General features: G+C 42.7%; 2 protein-coding genes across 4 annotated transcripts in view; one reads left to right on the top strand and one right to left on the bottom strand.

The window, feature by feature from the left end:
* The window catches only part of GPRIN3 (GPRIN family member 3), a 76,225-nt gene that overhangs the window by 13,454 nt on the left and 42,363 nt on the right, over nt 1–20,408 (bottom strand). The gene's annotated exons all lie outside the window — the stretch shown is intronic.
* LOC146401076 (uncharacterized) lies at nt 895–18,782 on the top strand. The gene is made up of 3 exons (XM_084973451.1): nt 895–7,248; nt 11,130–11,210; nt 18,485–18,782. The coding sequence occupies exons 1-3, from the start codon at nt 7,006–7,008 to the stop codon at nt 18,698–18,700; spliced, it is 540 nt and encodes a 179-aa protein (XP_084829577.1). The 5' UTR covers nt 895–7,005; the 3' UTR covers nt 18,701–18,782.

Genomic DNA, 20,408 nt, shown 5'->3' with positions numbered 1-20,408 from the left:
CCCTCCCCCTTGGCAACCACAAGTCTGTCCATGATTTTCCTTCCTGTGGGAAAGTTCATTTGTACCATATTCAGGTATCTTTATACATAAACATTTTTATTTTTTTTGCTTTTCAGGGCTGCACCCGTGGCATACAGGTGTTCCCAGGCTAGGGGTCGAATCAGAGCTGTAGCTGCCGGCCTACACCAAAGCCCACGGCAAGGCTGGATCCTTAACCCACTGAGTGAGGCCAGGGATCGAACCTGCAACCTCATGGTTCCTAGTCGGATTTGTTTCCACTGAACCACTACAGAAACGCCCATAAACATTTTTAGAAAGGATAACCAGATTCCATGTGCGCTAGATAAAGCAATGGTTCAGAAATGAGCAGATAACTGTTTTAATATTTTACCTCTATCACTCATAGGTCTTGTGACCTTATGGTCAGTACTTATTCTCTCTGCACCTCAAAGTTAACTCATTGGCAAAATGAATTATATAATTTCTAATGACTCTCCCAGCGCCAAAGTTCAAAGATCCTACCTCTTTGCAAGTGATGGGTAGTATACCACATGGCACAATCTTAACTCAGGTTCGAGGGTCAAAGAAAGGCAAAGGTGAATCTAGTTGGGCCCAGATTTTGAAAATAAATAATTTCATATCACGGTTCAATGTTATCTGGCTGATCTAGCATGTGAACTCTAACGATAAATCCAAGTTATCTTCTTCCCCAAACCAGCTCTCCCTCCTAACTTCATTTTTTGTATTCATGGAGTAAATATTTTCCCATCATGGGTCCTGACAGCTTTCTGTTCACTTCCCCAGGTTTATATTCCATGTCTTCTCCTCTGGAGTTTTCTGTTGCAATGACGTGTTGTCCTGCAAGCCCGTCTCTCCTCTCCCTCTTTTGCATCTGTCTTTATAAAACCTTTATAAAACCCACTTTCTGGACTCCTCATCCTCAAAAGCCTACGCACTCTTCAAAGCCCCACTTAAACCCCATATACTTTCTGAAGGCTTCTGAGCCCTTTCGAGTCATAAAATCTCTCTCTGTTTTAAAAAATCCTGCAGCTATGGTCATCTGTGTCTTCTGTATTGTGCTTTTAATGTATCATTTTTATACTGTTGTTACTTGTCTAAATGTCTCATTTCTCCAAAAACACTTCAGGCCCCAGGAAGGAAGGGGACAAGCTTTTTGAGTCTCTTCTGTTCACTCCACAGGACATAGTGCAGGGGCTTGTGCATAAAAAGGAGTTAATTGATCCCATTTCCCTCCAAGATGGCCATTCTTAAGCCCTGCCAAACTTCAAAATAATAATAAAATTTTAACCCATGGCATTAAAACACAATGTAAAAGAGTACTATTTTTGGAAGTAAGAAAATGGTCGTAGTTTCTTTACAAGACTTTATGTATCTATAATTCATAGATACTTTATGTATCTATAATTCATAATTTATTATTTATTTATTTATTTATTTTTTCTTTTTAGGGCTGCACCGTGGCCTATGGAGGTTCCCAGGCTAGGGGTCAAATAGGAGCTGTAGCTGCTGGCCTACGCCACAGCCACAGCAACTAGAGATCGGAGCCGTGTCTGAAATCTACACCACTGCTTATGGCAACACTGGATCCTTAACCTACTGAGCAAGGCCAGGGATCGAACCTGCGTCCTCATGGATGCTAGTCAGATTCGTTAACCGCTGAGCCATGACGGGAACTCCTCTGTAATCCAACTTTAGACAATTAAAAACAAGGACATTAGACACCTGCTACGAAAAGCAGACACTCAGGAGGACAGAACATCTCTTGTGCTCTAAGGCTGGAGCCAAGAAGCCTGACTGGCCAGAGAGGCCGATTACATGTGAACAGCTCAAAGTCCAGCAACCGTACATTGAAAGACTTAGAAAAGATGAGGGGCTTTATGAAACTCTCAGAAGTGACTGGAACTTACCCCCATTTCCCACAGAGAGCCCCATTTACCTTTGAAAGTGTGTTGCTTTGTTAACGGAGGTTAAATTATCCATCAATTCAAGAATCAAGAAGTAAAGCCTCGATTGCTTGGCTACCACCTGTAATTTGAAATCCCTTGATTCATGGGTAGATGGGAAACCAACACTACTCGCAATCATACATGCTATTGCAATTATCACAGTGTTTCCACGAACCCAGGAGAGGCTGCCTAGGCTCAGAAACAACTCTCCTTTCTCATCTGCCCCCTCCTCCCCAACCAAATAGGGGAAATCTACAGTCTCTAATAGGTTAGACAAATAGGTCTTTTAAAAAATGTAATGACTTGGTGGATTAGAGTGACGAGGAAAAGTCTTTAAAATCAACAGGAGGTGATTTAATAACCTCTAAACGTGAGGTTGCAAACGGGTGGCCCACAGGCTGAACGAATTCCTTCTTGGGGTCTGTGCCTGAGTCCTGCGTGGTTTTCCCTTCCCTTCCCTCCCTCTCCCTTTCTCTTCTCCCCCCCTTCCCCTTTCCCTTCCATTTCTTTTCTTTCTTTTTTCTTTGAATTGAAAAGATCTTTCATAAAAACCCACATTTCTCTCTCCTTGCTTCTCTTTAAAAAACAAAACGTAATCTCAGAAAGTATGCATTTCCAGATAGCAACATTAGGTGGCGCTGATAAGGACTGTCCCTCTTGAGGCAGGGATGCTCCAGACTACAGACCACCCATCCCTTACCCCGCCAGCTTCACTCCTTGAAGTTACTTATCTGGGCTTCTATGGGCAGCTCAGTTTGAGAGCTGTTGTTTTTGGTCTTTTTAGGGCCACACCCGTGGCATATGGAAGTTCCTAGGCTAGGGGCTGAATCACAGCTGTAGCTGCTGGCCTACACCACAGCCACAGCAACTCGGATTGAGAGGCATCGGCGACCCACACCAGAGCTCACAGCAACGCTGGATCCTTAACCCACTTTGAAAGGCCAAGGATCAAATCTGTGTCCTCATGGATACCAGCCGGGTTTGTTACCGCTGAGCCACGACGGAAACTTTGATAGCTTTGTTCTAAGACTGCTGCCACAGCAGACTCCCCAGCCTAATTTTCAGTCTTTTGGGGCAGCCTGGCTCTGTGTTTAAGACCATGGACCCTGGGGGCAGAATTCCTGCTCTGGAATATGTTTCACTACCTACCTCTCTAGCTTTGTGTGCTTAGGCAAGGGACTTAACCTCTGAGGGCCTCAGTTTAATCCATAAATTGAGGCTAAAAATAATAGTACAGCCTCATTGGGATGTTGTTGGGAATAGACTTAAGGCTTGGAACCTTAAGCTAAGTGTCTTAGCTCGTGTTAATCACCTTAGAAGCATTAGCCTCTTTAAAAACCTCAATATTTAAGCTCTGGTCTGTGTTAAAGAAAAAATTATTCGGACACTGGTTAAAATGATAAGGGAGACTTTATTCAGGACTCTTGCCATGGGGTCAAGTCTACGGCGGGAGGAGAGAAAGACTGAGCTCAGCTTCAAATACAACAAGAACGGATAGAGATGTATACCCAAGGAGCAGGTGTGTGTGTGTGTGTGTGTGTGTGTGAGTGTGTGTGTGTGTGTGTGTGTGTGTGTGTGTGTTGGGGGGGTGGTCAGTAGATGGACAATCATTAAGAAGAGACATCAAGGGTAGGGGGGATTATTGGGGAAGGCAAGTCAGCGAATCAGCAATCACCCGGGGATGGTGAAGGAGCTGGAATTCCCTTGGATATTGAGAATGATCAGGTATTACTGGTGGGAGGATGGCCTCTAAGCTGGCTTAGTAGGATTCTTGCCAAAGCTGGACTCTGCGAGGACAAACCTGGGGGCCCAAGACGGAGGCCCAATGAAGAGGTGGGCTCAGAGGAGCCTGAGTAAAGCTTGGTTGAGGAAGGAGTCCTTGTCATCTCATCAGCACCAGCATGTAAAGATTTTCTCATGAGACTCTCTGAAGCACTAGGACTCCTTTCTGAATTGGGCATGAATTGCACAGAAGTGAATCGTACCTCTAAGTGAGTCTGTCTTTAAGTCTGATGAGAACTGGACTCTTGAATGTGGGTCCTTTTGGTGCTTTTGCCTTTGAAATTGTGAGCAAAGATTCAAAGCCTTGTTCCAGCAATGTGGCAAGCCTGCAGGGTAAACATGCTCAACTTTTGCAGGGAAGGAAACTGAAGCCCAGAGATTCAGGGACCTACTCAAGGCGGAATATGTCTACTTCCTGTTGAACTGAATTCTAATGAATGGTAATGCCTTGGGCTCGTCTATGTGGCTTCTTGATTATCTCTAACTCTGGAAGGAAGCGGAAAAAAAGTATCTAACTTCAAAGGAGAGGCAACCTTCTTTTTGTAAGTGGTTTGCAACTTAGCAGCAGCCTGGAAGGTACCAAGACGACCACAGTGGCATTCGTAACAGGTCACTTGATGAAAAGCCCAGCTTGTTGAAAGCTGGCACCGCCCCTGTTCATGAAGGAAATAGTGGGTTCCACTACTCTGCCACACTGCCTATTTTCATAACAGACACCCACGCTTAATAACACAAGCAGCAGGGAAACGACAGCCCTTTGTGACTTGCTTCAAAGCTGCGCTGGTGGGAAGAGCATTTGACAGAAAGAATGGAGAGCAGCTTGGCAGCCCTGGCCCAGCGAGATGCTGATAATACTTGGGGTGATGGTGATAAGCCTGTGGGCAGCAGTTACCTTTCCCCACTTCAGAACGGCCGCTCTACCAGGACAAGGGCTCCAGGGTGCACTAGGAAAGCATTATAGGGACCTTGGTTCCCTCGTTCCACCCATCTGACAGCAGCTTTCCACCCTCAGATGGGTGATACATGGACCCTTCGAGAACAGTGAGTCGAGAGGTCAGAGACTATTAATCCTCAAGAAAACCGTAAAAAAAAAAAAAAAAAAAAAAATATCCTCTGGCATCCTACTCAATCTGATTTTATTTGCTCTCTTTCATCGGGAAGCTTTGCCTAGATCATTTGCATTCTGAACCAGCAGATCCTGCCAGCACACAGTTTTAAGGAGAGGTGATTCAATCCCAGGAAACACCCACAGGCTAGGAAAAGCAGTTCCTTCTGTCTTTAAAAAATCATCCCCTCACACTAATGAGCTGCCTCAAATGCACTCTTCAAAGATACCAGCTGAAAAACTGGTTCTTCCCTGCGAACTGCATCTACAGGAAATCAGGAGACAGGGCAGGAGACGCTGTGTTACAATGGCTACTTTAATAAAGGCTCAGGGGGAAGGAGCTGCAGCCCCTGCCTATTCATTTCTTCTTTTGTTCCCCAGTGTTTTGGAAAAACAAATGCATGGCTTGTTATCTCACTAAATTCCATGGTAAGTAAGCAGGGCTGGACAAAACCCAAGCAGTGAAAAAAAAAAAACAAAGTGGGGGCTTGAAGAAGCATCAAGACCCCCCAATAAATCCTCCTTCTTCTGTCAAATACAGTTTGAACTGACAGCCTGTAAATTCACAACACATTAGAATCACACAGTACGGTGAGCGCCTATTGCTTTCTCTGTCCCAACTACTGTTCTTTATGTGGACTTATTTAACCCTCAGAACGACTCCAAGAGGGTGCTCTGACTCTGAGTTCCACTTTGCAGAGCTGGGAACTGAGGCAAAGTCATGCAAGCAGGCAGTGGGAGACGCCAGATTTCCATCCCGATCAGCTGGCTCCAGAGTCCAAGCTGTCAACCAATTTTACCCTGGGGAAAGACAGGCATTTTTTTTCTGTTGGGAAACTCAATCACCTGGGCAAGATGCATCATCAGATAAGGAGGGAAACCAAAGAACATTCGGAAAACACCTCCGTGAAACCATTTGACTCGTTCAAGCTGACAGAGGCAGACGAGGCAACACAGGGGTTCCTGCTCTTGGGAGTGATTAATCCAATCTGGATGTTTTAAGGGCACAGAGTTTTCTGAGAAGCAGAGGAAGACAATGGACTCGCTCTAGAAACACACCTGTGCACACACACACATCCATGGCTGCAGATCATTTTAGGAGTTTCATGTCTGGAAACCTCTCTGCGTGTGACTGTCCCTTTGTCTAAGGCATCAGAAAAATGTCACAAAGTGGAATTTACCTGCGGCAGAGAGTTGTTATGGAGCTTGAGCGAAATCAGTTAAATACTCTGCATAGGCTTAGAAAATAACAGCTACCCAGTCAGGAATTATTATTACTTAAAACACATTATTTTGGCATCCTTTACCTAAGAAGGCAGAAACGATGCGATCTATTTCTAGAGAGCCCATCTTAAAAGTTCCAACGCTTAAATAAGTTTACTCTGTTTTCCCAAACCCCCTGCCCAAAGACTATTATTGGAGGAAGAAGGTTTTAGCTAACCTGAAAAGAAACACAATAATGAGCTGTATTCTTTTTAGATCATGTGGGAAATATGACCTCTGGGTACTTTCTAAGCAAAATCAAGACTCAGGTTTTAGTAACCTTCCAAAATTAACCTTTCAATAGCGCCCCTTTCCTACCCATAGAGAGAATTCATAGCTAAAGATCACAGCTACTCTTTAAAAAAAAAATGCCTTAAAATAGGTACTTTAAAACGTAAACTCTTCTGGGGTAGAGATGCTTAAAATATTTAAATTCTGCCTTTTTTTTTTTTAACCTTCCCTAATCAAGCTCTTATCATGTCCTTGGTTCGCCTGATAGATATTCAAATCTGAATGTTTTCCTCTTTCTCTCACAATTCAGCTTTGAAGGACCTCAATTCCAAGCTTATTTTAATTGGAAAGAGAGGCAACAAGATCTTAGGGCTAAAAGGTAGTTAAACAACAAGCTATAAGAAATAAACCTACCAGTTCTGCATCTGCATTTTTTTTTTGACATTGGCATTTTAAACCCCTGTGTGGGATAGGTTCAAAGCCTGGCGCGCACCCCAATGTTCTGCGAGGTCTATTTAGCAGCCCTCAGCCTTGCAAATCGGGAGTCTTGTCCTTGTTTCTCCCTAACCTTGCGGTTCCACTGTCTTTTTTTTTCCTGGTTGCTGCACGTCCCCCACGCACGCCAGGGGCTTCTCATTAAAAGCGGGTCTGGGCTCCATGCCCTCGCCTCCCGCAACGTGCCTCCCCAGGCGTGGCCCGCGGGGCGCGGGGCGCTGGGTGAGGTCCCTAGTGGGCAGCGGGAGGCAAGCCTCCCAGGGATTTCTGCTTTTAGCTCAAGTGGGACACCAGCAAGAAGTCTCTCGTCCGGTCCCCACCCCGGGGCCTTTCAGCCGTGGGACAGTGGTGGCAGCGTTTGCAGGGACGAACACAGAAGCCAAGAGGGCGCTGGGCACGAAAACGGTCAGTCTGGGCTGAGCTGTGCTGCGCCCTTCTGTGCTGGGAAGGAAGAGCCGGGGGTCCGAGAGAATCTCTGGACCGTTTCTTTGCCGAGGGGTTTGGTCTGAGTTGTGATTAAAAAAAGAGACAGGTAGCGTTCTTGTCGTGGCTCAGTGGTTAATGAATCCGACTAGGAACCATGAGGGTGTGGGTTTGATCCCTGGCCTCGCTCAGTGGGTTAAGGATCCGGCATTGCCATGAGCTGTGGTGTAGGTCGCAGACACAGCTTGGATCTGGCGTGGCTGTGGTGTAGACCGGAGGCAACACCTCCGATTCGACCCCTAGCCTGGGAACCTCCATATGCCACAGCTGTGGCCCTAGAAAAGACAAAAGACAAAAAAAAAAAAAAAAAAAAAAAAAGACTCAAACCACCTGTTACTCTCCCACTTTCCATAGTACAGGTGGGTTTTGTTTCTTCTACAACCTTTATCTTGTATTGAAATTAATGATTTACAGGAACTGTGAGCTCCTCAAAAACATCAATTTATCTTATTTATATTTGGATCTGGTCTAAAAGTACAGTTAGGCCTCCCTGAGGTACTTAAGATTTTTGATTTTTGCCCTTCAGTGGATTTCAGCCTATTTAAGGAGACAAGAGAAAGTCAATCTGAAACTACGCATGAGCAAGCTGGAATATGATTAAGTGACTAATACTGTGGTAATAAACCACACTTTCTAGAAGTTTAAGTTGGGGGGAAAGGCCCATAGTTCTTATTCAACTGACACTTCCTGGTACGATTCCTCTGCAGGCTGGAAAAAATTACGTAGATAAATCTAAAGAAAACTGGGCATTGGAAATTCAGAGAAAGTGAAGCAAGTAAGAGTTTATTTTTTATTTATTTGTCTTTTTAGGGCTGCACCCGTGGCATATGGAGGTTCCCAGGCTCGGGGTCCAATCAGAGCTGTAGCTGCCAGCCTACACCACAGCCACGCCAGATCTAAGACGTGTCTGCGACCTACACCACAGTTTACGGCAGTGCTGGATCCTTAACCCACTGAGTGGGGCCAGGAACTGAACCCGAGTCCTCATGGATGCTAGTCGACTTCATTAACCACTGAGCCACGACAGGAACTCCCAGAGCTTTTTTTTTTTTTTTTTTTTAAGATCTTTGATTAAAAATAAAATAATCCCTTAAGTCATCCTGAGACAATTAAAAAGTGCTGTTAACATCCATTCATTCATTTAATAAGCTGAGTGCCTTCTTCATGCCGGATATTCAGGATCCAAATATAAACAGGACACATTCATGTTTCTGAGGCGCTCACAGTTCCTGTAAATCATTAATTTCAATACAAAATAAAGGCTGTAGAAGAAACAAAACCCACATGCACTATGGAAGCACGGAGGACTCGTTTTATTTGGCACGGGCCTTAAGTCACAGAGTCAAGGATCCTCAGCAGTGTAGGATGTATTAATACGATCCGGAGGGTGTGGACATTTGTCTCGGGCAGATTTTGTCACTTGGTACTCCTGACGTGTGGGACCAGATAACTATGCAGGGAGGGAAAGACACACGGACTGTCCCGTGTGCTGTAGGGTGTTTGGCAGCCTCTCTGGCCTCTCTACCCACTAGATCGCGGCACCTCCACCTCCCAGGGGTGACACTTGAGAATGTTCCCAGACATTGCCAAACGCCTCCTGGGAGGCAAGACTGTCCCCATGTGAGAACCACTGATCTAGGGGACGAATGTGTTCACCTTGGATAGAAAAAAGCCTCTCTAGGATTTCCTACCGTGGCGCAGTGGTTAACGAATCCGACGAGGAACCATGAGGTTGCAGGTTCGATCCCTGGCCTCACTCAGTGGGTTAAGGATCTTGCGTTGCTGTGAGCTGTGGTGTAGGTTGCAGACTCGGCTCGGATCCCGCGTGGCTGTGGCTCTGGTGTAGGCTGGTGGATACAGCTCTGATTAGACCCCTAGTCTGGGAACCTCCATATGCTGTGGGAGCGGCCCTAGAAATGAACTTACTCCAGCTACACATGAATTCATGGTGCAGTTTTCTGCTGTATTTTACAGGTGTCTTTCATATTTTACTGGTGAAAATGCAACTTAGCACAACTTTTATAGAGACCAATTTGGCACTTTTGTCTAGAATACAAGGTCAAGTGTACTTTGATTCAACAATTTCACCTTAGGAACTAACCTCATGAGTAGAATAAATAAAGGTACTAATTGATATATGCACAAGGTTATTCACTGCATGAAATAAAAGATTAGAAGCAATCTAAAGGTCTCTTAACAGGAGTTCCTATCATGGCTCAGTGGTTAGTGAACCTGACTAGCATCCATGAGGACATGGGTTCGATCCCTGGCCTCGATCAGTGAGTTAAGGATTTGGCGTTGCTGTGAGCTGTGGTATAGGTTGCAGATGTGGCTCGGATCCCACGTTGCTGTGACTCTGGTGTAGGCCGGTGGCTACAGCTCTGACTGGACCCCTAGCCTGGGAACCTCCATATGCCGCTGGTGTGGCCCTAAAAAGACAAAAAAGACCGAAAAAAAAAAAGTCTCTTAACAAGGAATGGGTTAGTTATAAAAATTGTGGCATTTCCATATAATGGTATATCAGCAGCCAGACTGACTAAGGATGAAACTCTTTATGTATTGATATGAAATAGCCTCCCAAATATATTGTTAAGGGAAACAACAGATAAAACAAAACACACTTTTAAAACTATCATTTAAAAAAACCCCCTAAGATACAGAGTGCTATGTTTACTATGGTACCCACTGTATGAAAAAGGGAAAAATGAATATCTTTTGCTTGTATAGACATAAAGTATCTCTGCAAAGGCTAGGTAGGAAATTACTGTCAGCGAAGGGGACCTGGCTGCCTGGGGACAGGATGGCTGGAAGATTTTTCATGCTATAACCTTTGGTACTTTTAAAATTTTAAACTCTATGAATGTATTACCTATACAGAATTAACTAAAAATTTAAAAGCTAATGCTCCGTCCCTTGGCAAAACAGAACACCCTGAAGCTTTTCCATCAGTAGAAAAGATGTGTTTTTTCTCATCTGTCCTTGTGCATTCTTTCCATCTGCTCTTTGCCCTGCAAGGAGATCAGCGTGGAATGCAACGAGTTAAAAAGAAATCATAATGTCCTTATCCACCTTGGTTATCTTCAAGCTCCAAGCTGGGCAATGTAATTATTTTTCGGAGTCAACAGCTGAGAAGTGCTTTTTAAAGCAATGTCTGTTGGGCACAAAATAAAGTTTACTTAAGTTTCTTTTCCCAGACTCTCTGACTCCTGTTTATCAGTTGATTTTTTTCCTCCTTTCCTATTCTTGGGAGCTTGAGTAGATAGTCCTCAAATTATATACCTCTCACACAGTAAATCCAAGATGACCTAAAGCCAAACTCTAGGAAGCTGGGTCAAAACATCAATGAAAATGATGAAGAAACAGTTATTTTTTTGGTTTATATTTTGAGAATTGACTACATGTTAAGATAACAAGTTTAGAGCACAGATTTTAATGGCCAGTTATCAAATCCACCTCTTCGGTCACTACAACCGGGCTGAAGTGACTTCATCATGTCTCATAACAGTGAAATATCATCTATTTGGTCTCACTGAGCCAGTTCTGAAAACATCCCCTCTGCCTGCTGTTCATGTTGTCTTTCTAAAACCTAGACTATATCACTTCTCTGTGCAAAACATTTTTAATGGTTCCCCATGACCTATAAAATAAGGTACATGCTCCTTAGCACAGTTAAAAAAAAAAATGTCCTTTATGCTCTGATCCATTTCTCCTTAACAGTGGTATCCGCCCTCATCATTTGTCAGACCTCGTATGTTTACTTTTTCTTCCAAGCTTCAAAGAAGGGTATTATCTTCATTTTACAGACAAGAAAACTGGGACTCAGAGAAATCCAGCTCACCAAAGTTGCACATTCAGTAAGGGGCATGGTGGGAATTCAAATCCAGGTGAGTCTGATCCCAAATTCTCTTGTCTCCAAGAGCACAAAATAAGAGGTAAGATGAATTCGTGATGTATATACATAAAATAAAAGATAGCAAGAGGGGTACATTCGCAAAGCATTTTGGAAAGATAATGTCTTCCTAGGATCTTTTCTGATCTCATCAACCCAAAGCAATGATCCCATCTCTCATCTCTTGTAGTAGCTTGCACAGCAGTGGCACTTTGTACATTCTGCCCCCTCCTTTGCTCTCCAGGCAGAGAACACAACGAGTGCAAAGGCAGATCTTGGGGGGAAGAGTGCAGAGCTCAGCGTGGCAGCTGGAGCTGAGCAGGAGGCAGGGCAGTGAAATCAGATAGAAGGATCAGGCAGGGCTTCCGCAGGGCTTTGCCCATGGGTGACCTTCTTGAGTAGGTCCCTTGAGACCAGCCTATGGTTAAATTGCCAGTCCTCTGACTTTCACTCTCTCTCCATTCTGAAGCTTGCTTTTAATTTTACTTCTGGGAACTAAGCCTGAGGAAGTAAACCAAATGGCTAATAAGTGTGAACAACGAAGTTCACGGGCGGGTTATACAGCAGAAGGTCTCTAAATAACCTCTGCCCAGCGAATGAGCTTTATTCACAGCATAGGCTTTACTGGGGAGGTCCATGACTCATGCAACTTTAGCAGCTGGTAGCACCCCCCGTGCCCTGCTTGGCCTGCTTGGTTCTGCTCCTGTCACTCAGGTTGCATGAAAACCAAGAGTCAGTGGCTCTTTCTGCATTTGTTCATGCCAGTTGCCCTTGCTGTTGTCATCACATAATTTGACTAAACCTCTGTTGCATAAAAAGGATTAAACTTGAGTGCAAAAGTGTTTTTGTTTCTTGGAAACTAAGTTGAATGCTTTGGTAAGACTTGGCAAAGATGGGTTACTGGAAAAAAAAAAAAGGAGCTATTGGATTAGGAATGGGTGAGACGGTTATGAAAGGGGAAAATAACATTTAATACTCGTATTCTTAATTAGGAATGTTTTCCGTCACTCTAACAAAATGAAGTAGAAAAATATTGAAAGTCTATTATGGGTTTAAGAAAGAGGATACAAAACTCAAACTAGTGGTTTTAATCTCAAAGAAAATATCTACTCTGTATCAAAAGGCTAGTAAATTCAAATATTAAGTTGGAAGGAATCTTAAGTTATATGTATCATTTTCATACTTCCTCATTTTCTCTAATTTTTGATCATTTGTATCAATAAGTTTTGATGCTACAGGCTGCATGAAGAGACAGTATATATGTAGAAAAATACTAGTAGGAAATGTATAAAATATTAGTCAATATATGGAAGGATGATGGGTGATTTTTAATTTTATTTATTTACTTATTTTGCTTTTTAGGGCCGCACCTGTGGCCTATGAAAATTCCCCGGCTAGGGGTCCTATCAGAGCTACAGCTGCTGGCCTATGCCATAGCTACAGCCACGTGGAATCCAAGCCACATCTGTGACCTACACCATAGCTCACGGCAATGCCGGATCCTCAACTCACAGAGCAAGGCCAGGGACCAAATCCATGTCCTTATGGATCCTAGTCAGATTTGTTTCTGCTGCTCCACAGCGGGACCTCCTGATTTTTAAAGCTTTATTCTTTTGTACTTTTAAAACCCTGTAAACAAAGTCTAATTTCAACTGGGCAAAATGTGCCAAAAAACATAAAGAAGAAGAAGAGTGGAGAAACAGGATCACTGCCAATCAGACTCCATACCCCTGAGGTTTCCTTGTTGATAACCCATGTTAAAACCTTGGGTTCCCCACTGCTGAGAATATTCCTAGTGTACGAATGGGGAGGATGCTTCTCTCTACCACTGCACTTTTAGATCTTGTTTTATCTTGATGCACCCTCCGGGGTTTCAGACATTGCACACCAGCTCTTTATTTTGTCTAAGCCCGTTCTGCACGTGAGTCCCAAGTAGACAATCAGACTCTACTAGATACCTGGGGAGGACTCTGGGGTTAAACCTGCCCATTTGAGGTAGTCTTCTGTGTAGCTACGTTAGGAGATTCATAGCCATCCTCGCCTGGAGGCAGGTGATGGCTCTGGGTCGAAAGCATTTACCCTGCTTTCCTAGGAGCTGCTTATCACTGCTCCTCATCAGCTCTCAACATTCTTTCCTATCTGGGCTCCAGTCAGTCTCTGGCTTCTGGTTCAAGCCATTTAGATGCCACAGTCATTTCTCCCTTGCGTCTTATTTTAGAAAGTATTACCTCCTCTTTCTGTGTTTTAATGTCTAAAAGCCCTACATGAATTTGACTCAGACCTTGAATGATAGAAAAGATTTCAGCAGTACAGAGGGGCGGAATTCAGAGGAATCTACAAAAGGAAAGATGCAGACAGAGGGAAAATATACCAATTATTCAAGCAAGAGTGGGCTGTCCTGCACATTTAAACACAATGTACTCATAGGCAGGGGTACCACGAAAAACGTTTATCAGGTTGTACACAGCTGCATGTACTTGACTTATCAGCTGGGATGCTATTTGTAAAACAACTAATACTGGTATATAGTTACAGAAACGTGGCTACTGGAAGCGGAAAGCTAAGTCGGGTGAGACTGGAACGCCTTAATGGCTTTGTTAACACATTTGGAATTTGGGTTTTTTTCAGTAGGAAGCTACTAGAGTTTTTCCAACAGGCTAGTGAGGCAATTAGAAAGTTTACAAAGGAAGCAGATTTCAAGTTGCACTGACTAGGAGATAAGAATCTACAGGTAGGGAGAGCAGTTACAACGGTATTGCCACCTAACAGGTGGGGAGAAGTCCATCAATATTGCTAGTGTAATGAATATAAAGAGAAAAGGGATAGGAAAACTATGGCAGAGGTGACACTGGCAGCATGTAATGACTGGTGGTGTGGGAAGCAAGGCTAGGGAAAGAATGCAGGGTGATTCCAAGGTTTCAAATCAGAGTGATGGGGAGGACGGTGGTGAAGTTGACACGATTATTCAAGCTCAGGGACCAAGGCTGGACTGGAAGACTCTCAATGGGTGGCTGTGCCAAAGGTGGGTGAACAGCACGAATGAGGGGACTTTAGTACCCTTCCACTGTCCTCTCCGTCTGTGCCCCTTAACTCACTCCAAATAAACATATAATCCAGTAAAAGCATTAAGTATGTAGCCTTCCTTTCATTACATCACTCCTGCAGTTCTCTTTTATGTGGAGATTCTGGAGACACTACTAAGGTACCTAAGCGGTGTGAGAGATGGGAACAGAAGGCTTACAACCAGTCGTGTGCTGGAGCTGACTCATAGCTGATCTCTGTAACCAGTAACATCATGCAGCTTCCCACTGACCATGGTGGGAATACTTACACCACAGCAACTGGCCAACTACAAATCCAGGAGGCATTATCTCCCAGAGATCCAGTTGTTCAATTTTTAGACCTCTCTTGAGAAACTGGTTATGAACATTAAAAAAAATAGTGAAGATTTAGGTAAGCTCTTGAATGTTTATAAGGCAAAGTTTAAGAATATCAGTTGGAAGGTGAAAAGGGGGGAAGCGTATAATTTTGAGGTATGCTTGATATACATGCTATCAAGGTTCAAGGAAGGTGGGATGGCAGAATTTATTCCCACTTAGAAGAGATCTCTAAACATCTCTGTTAGTTATTGGTTCCTTGAGGGAAATTTTTTCTTCTGATTTTTAAGACAATATTTAATACTCTGGTACAAATTATGTTTTTCAGAGACGACCATTGTAGGTAGATCCTGCTGCTTATCTTTCTTGTGGCAATGGTCCTGCTGGATTTCCTCTACAAATTTGGTTAATGATTCAAACTGAGCAGTAATGACTTTCTTCCCCCAGCAGGCTAGCATGCTTAATATGTAAAGCAGCTATTAAAAAGATAGCAATTGACCTCAATAGTGAATCCCTAAACTTCTCTTTCAGGGCCCATTCCTGGAAGTAGGTCTGTGCTAAAACGTCCAGTCCTCTCCCTGTACGACCCCATCTGCCTGGTCTTTCTCTTCCCTTCTCCAAAAGGCTAGTGTCATGTGTACTGACTTTTTTTCATAATGAATCATTTCTAAGACTTAATCCCGCAGTGGAGACATTTATTAAAGAAATTGTTAACCAGAGCAGGCAGGATACAAGAGGTGATTATGCCTAACTGACATTTTGGTTGGATTAAAACAAAGAGCCCAGTTACTTAAAACCATAGTCTCCCATCCAGGACAAAACAGTTCATCAAGCCTACTCATGTGTTGAAAAAAACTATAGATTGAGTAATAGGTATTCCCATTTTACTTTCAAGAAAATGATTAGGCACTACCAAAGAGTCCAATCTCATTGTTATGTGCTCTGATATATAATTGATGCTCAAACATGTTTGTGGACAGACAGGAATATTTTTTTGCAGCAGTGGGGTTCTGTTGCACTAAGCTTTACATCAAATATTTGAGGAACTAAGGTAATACATGTCCCTTTCACTTAAAATATTTAGGACTGTCAGCTTAATTTAGCCAATCAATAGCATGTAAGTCTTGAGTATTTATTTATTATCTTAGTCAACCTGGGTACCTTTAATTTTCATTGGGAGAAAATATTATAGGACACCTGTTGATTAATGACCATTTTAAAATTACCAAAGCAGAATACAGAGTGACATGAAAAAGTATAAAAGAAGGGAGGAAAGGGATGTGGTAAATGTATTTACCACAAAAAGGATGGAGGGAATGGAAGAAAGATAAAGGGTTTACCTTTATCTGGCGGTCTTAGTACAGTTTTGAGGGATGAAGAAGGTGGTTTAACATTGATAACCTCTGGGATCTCTGCAAAATCTAGTGACTAAGACAGTCTCCCTGAGATTTGCTCTGATGCCAAGAAAACAAAGATCAGTTACTTAGAATCAAATTAACTTGTCAGAGTTGCAGACAAATGTCAACCTCCCTGGGTTTGGAAATACAAATGTTCGTGTGTCTTATCTTTCAAACATTTTCCCCTAAATATATTGCACCATACTTTGGCATTTTTACTTTTTTTTTGTTCGCTATGGCATCTGCCTATAAATCTTATGCATGGAGATACACATAGGAGAAATAACAATAAACATATATTGCTAAGGGCCATGTGAATGACAGAAAACAAGATGCAGCCTGATGCAGACGTTGGAATGTGGCACAGCAGAGAAGGATAAGAGTGCATTGGAAAAGTGGCATTTGAGGGAGAAGGCAAGCATTTCAGAGGCTCAAGGATGGGTACAGTGGTGCCTGAAATGGGAGATGTTGATGATACAAATACAATACATTGGACTAAGGAAAGCTGAGTATCGTTTTGAATAGCGTACACCCCATCATTGAGGTTAGCAATGTGTTATGATGTCAAAACATCTTATTGAGCACGTACTATGCTCTAGGTTTTCTTCTGTCCTAAAGACTTCATAAGCATTATCTCATTTAAACTCCACCCCCATGAGGTAGTGCTCATTTAACTTACATTTTATAGTTAGGTAACAGAAGCTCAGAAAATTTAATTAACTTACCCAAAGTCAATAGTTGGTAAGCTATACCTCTGAGTTCAGAGCTCAAGTTCTTTCAGCTCATCAAAGTGCTAGAATAGGAATGAAGTGCACAGGACCGGACGGCAGCATCAAAGACCAATACAAGATACACGGGATATGGTGGGTGCATGGAGTAAAGGGGCTGAACAGGTGGGTAAAACTATAGTCTGGACAAACAGTGAGAAAGGAAGTGGAAAGAGAAAGACATGGATGCCCTATATCGTTTGAAGGAAGTACTACCAGAACTTGAACTCTAACTGGTTGGAGGGGATGATGGAGAAAACAAGGGCCTGGAGACAAGGCCTGTGTGTTGGTGGGAAGGCAGTAAAAATTAGGTTTTTAATATAAGACTATAGGAAGTGGACAGAAAGGGGAAGTCAGCAGAGTCACAAAATGGCAATTGCTGGTGTTGGGTACTGAGATGGGCCACACTCTATCACACCACACACAACTGCTTCTCCCATAAGGAATTTCCTTCTGGAGATTTTTGGTCAGTCAGACCATTACGGCAGTCATGAGCCCTTACTGTCTCAAGATTTATAAAAATAAAATTTTCTTTTCACATTCTCAATTACTCCTTGGGCATTCAGCTCAAACTTCCACTTCTGATTTTTGTTTGGTACCTTTCTGATGGCTTGTTTCTCACGGTTTGAAAACAGCTGTGGTTAATGGGATTTTTGCATCAGTGGATATCACTTAGGATATTATAAATTTTCTCTGTCAGTATATTAGCTCTACCAGTGAATTTCAAGCTTTGGTGACACAATCCAGTTTAAAAAAAATTGCGTTACAACCCAGTACACACATTCGTATCCTACTGTTTATTTAGTCCATTAAAATAAGATACTACTAATAGCAATACTTGTGATATTTCTATTCTATCCTGATATTTCTATTCCATTTAAAAATGCTGACTGAAACCCACCAAATTGGTATCTCTAGTGACTCAAAGATTGAAAAACAGAGAGCTCAACTCAGAGCTCCAAATAGGAGATAAGCATGTGTTCGGTTTGGGCTTCTGGCGCTCAGCACAGACTCTAACGTGGAGAGCTTTAGAAATGTTGAAAGCAAGGAAAAGGGAGAGGATGACATCTTTTTGGTCGATGATTTATTGTTCTTAAGAAAGATTTGGTAGGTTCATTACATGCCCAGCTCAGTTTATGCCATCTGTGCATTTAGTAAATTTGTTCCCAAATCCCAGTAATCCCAACTGCAGCGTTAATCCAAGAGCCATGAAAATTGGGGTTGACGTCTCCTGAAAGTCATGGACAGGCGCAGGGGCTATAGATGTGGCCAGAGGAGCTTCCGCCTCTTTAGCAAGTGCTGTGTCTTGGTGACTTCTCAGTTTTCCAGGCAAACTCTGTGTGTGTGTACACAGTGCGTACACCCATACACGGGGCTGGGGGGAGGAAAGCAACTCACCTAAGGGTAAAGCAGTGTCTTTGTCTGAAAAGAGAGCTCAAACAGAAGACAGGCTTGGCCCTGTGATTTGAGTAAGAGAACAAAAGCTGAACATCTAATTCTGAAGTTTTATCAGTGATGTCTCTGTTATATTAGTCAAGCTATTCTAATCAATAAGACAATAGCATCCCTGCTTTGAGCCAGGGGTCACTAGATGCTAGATGAAGTTAGCACATGCTTTGACCTTCGGTTGCATTTCTGTATTTTGGAATCAGTAGGGGAAAAAAAAAAAAAAAAAAAAAGGCATCAAATGGAGATAATGGAAGGATAGCTTTCTTCTTCCTTCTTCAGAGCAGATTTGGACAACAGTGGCACAAGATTGCTCTGGCAGTTCTGTGCCCCAGCGGATATGCGGAGAATTGCATCCATCCGTCCTCGCCACTCACTGCCTGTCAGCCCTGCAAAGAGCTCCAGAAAAATGATTGTGCAACCCCCTTCTCGGCTGTTATTTCTTTCTTCCTTAATGAAATAGACCTTTGTTTGCCTCCTTGTCCGTGTCACCAGTAATGACGAATTGGAATGTCGTCACTGTCATGCAATCTGGGATCCTAATCAGACTGGTTAATATTTGCCAACACATTTCATAAAAAAAAAACACGAAAAACCTCAATCTGCCTAACTGATCTTAACAGTGGGTCAGTTGCATGGGAAGCTCTCGGTTCCATAATAAATAATGTGTCCAGTGCACGCAGGCCAGGCAGATTTGATTTCAAGGGAAAGTTCTGTGAACTTTACCTGTCTCAAAAGAGATGTGAATTCCAGGAAAGTCTTCTTAAATTAGTAGAATAGGATTACCTGTCTCGGGGCTCAGAGTTATCTTGTCCCTCTGCCACCTAGCAAATAATGTAGAGTATTTTTTGATACTAGCAATGAATCAGCAACCATTCTTTCATAAATATTGACTGATCACCTACTATCCTACCAACTATCTGTATGCTGATCTTTTAAAAATTATTAATAAATTAAAAAAAAGAGGCGTTCCCTTCGTGGCTCAGTGGTTAACAGACCTGACTAGGATCCATGAAGATATGGGTTCGATCCCTGGCCTCGCTCAGTAGGTTAAGGATCCGGCATTGCTGTGAGCTGTGGTGTAGGCTGCAGATGCAGCTCGGATCTGGCGTTGCTGTGGCTGAGTCGTACGCCAGCGACTACAGCTCCAAGTCTACCACTGGCCTAGGAACTTCCAGATGCTGTGGGTGCAGCTCTAAAAAGCAAAAGAAAAAATAAATTTCATTGACATACAGTTGGCCTATAATGAATATTATATTAGTTTGCTATACATAGTGATTCAATTATTTTTAGAGCTTACACACCATGCAAAGTTACTGCAATATTATTATCATTATTATTATTATTATTATTGTCTTTTTAGGGCTGCACCCACGGCATATGGAGGTTCCCAGACTAGGGTTTGAATAGGAGCTGCAGCTGCCGGCCTATGCCACGGCCACGGCAACACCAGATCCAAGCCGCACCTATGACCTAAATGGCAACGGCGGCAATGCTGGATCCTTAACCCACTAAGTGAGGCCAGGGATTGAACCCACGTCCTCACAGAGACAATGCTGGGTCCTCAACCCGCTGAGCCACAGTGGGAACTCCTGTCTGTTTCTGTTTTGTTACATTTAGCTGTTTTTGTCTTTTAGATTCCACATAAGAGTGAAAATACACGCTGATCTTTAGGTCTCTTTCAGAACATTTGCTTTAATTAAATTATTATAGTTTTAATAATGATATTCTAATTCGTATTTTCATGCAATCTTTCTTAATTATAGATCCCTTTCATTAATTACCATTGTACTAGTCACTTCTGTTATTGCCTAGAATTTGAATCTTCTTTTTCCCTATTATTTATACATGTAGAAAGACTAGCTGAAAAAGGTACCCTCAGCAGTTAGTTTCTCTTTTTAAAACTTCATACAATAGAAATAGATATATTGATATAACATCCTTTTTATGAGAACATATGAAAGTGGAATGATGGACATGGTGGCCCATAGGAAGAAAGAGAGAAGCAGGGTAGGTGGATAAAGAGAAATTATTTATTTAGTTCACCAAAGATAGAATCCTCTACGGACCAATGCTCAGAAACTAAAATGAGTTGAGAAGTATTATTATTATTATTGCTATTATTTTTGCTTTTTAGGGCTGCTCCAGGGGCATCTGGAGGTTCCCAGGCTAGGGGTCTAATCAGAGCTGCAGCTGCCAGCCTACA

This window comes from Sus scrofa, chromosome 8, assembly GCF_054392235.1.
Source record: "Sus scrofa isolate SSC_HxYL_T2T_F1_AM1 chromosome 8, Sscrofa_HxYL_maternal_Yorkshire_Landrace_v2.0, whole genome shotgun sequence".
NCBI classification, from domain to species: domain Eukaryota; kingdom Metazoa; phylum Chordata; class Mammalia; order Artiodactyla; family Suidae; genus Sus; species Sus scrofa.
Note: the sequence above shows the minus strand (reverse complement) of the source record. Positions and strands in the feature narration are given on the sequence as shown.

What these genes read in the sequence shown, in the direction of transcription:
- LOC146401076 (XM_084973451.1), top strand. Translation starts at nt 7,006, where the DNA reads ATGCCCTCGCCTCCCGCAACGTGCCTCCCCAGGCGTGGCCCGCGGGGC. An exon ending in GGGCGCTGGGCACGAAAACG is followed by an intron (nt 7,249 to 11,129) that starts GTCAGTCTGGGC and finishes TTCATTTTACAG; the next exon opens with ACAAGAAAACTGGGACTCAG. An exon ending in TGGTGGGAATTCAAATCCAG is followed by an intron (nt 11,211 to 18,484) that starts GTGAGTCTGATC and finishes TTCCTTCTTCAG; the next exon opens with AGCAGATTTGGACAACAGTG.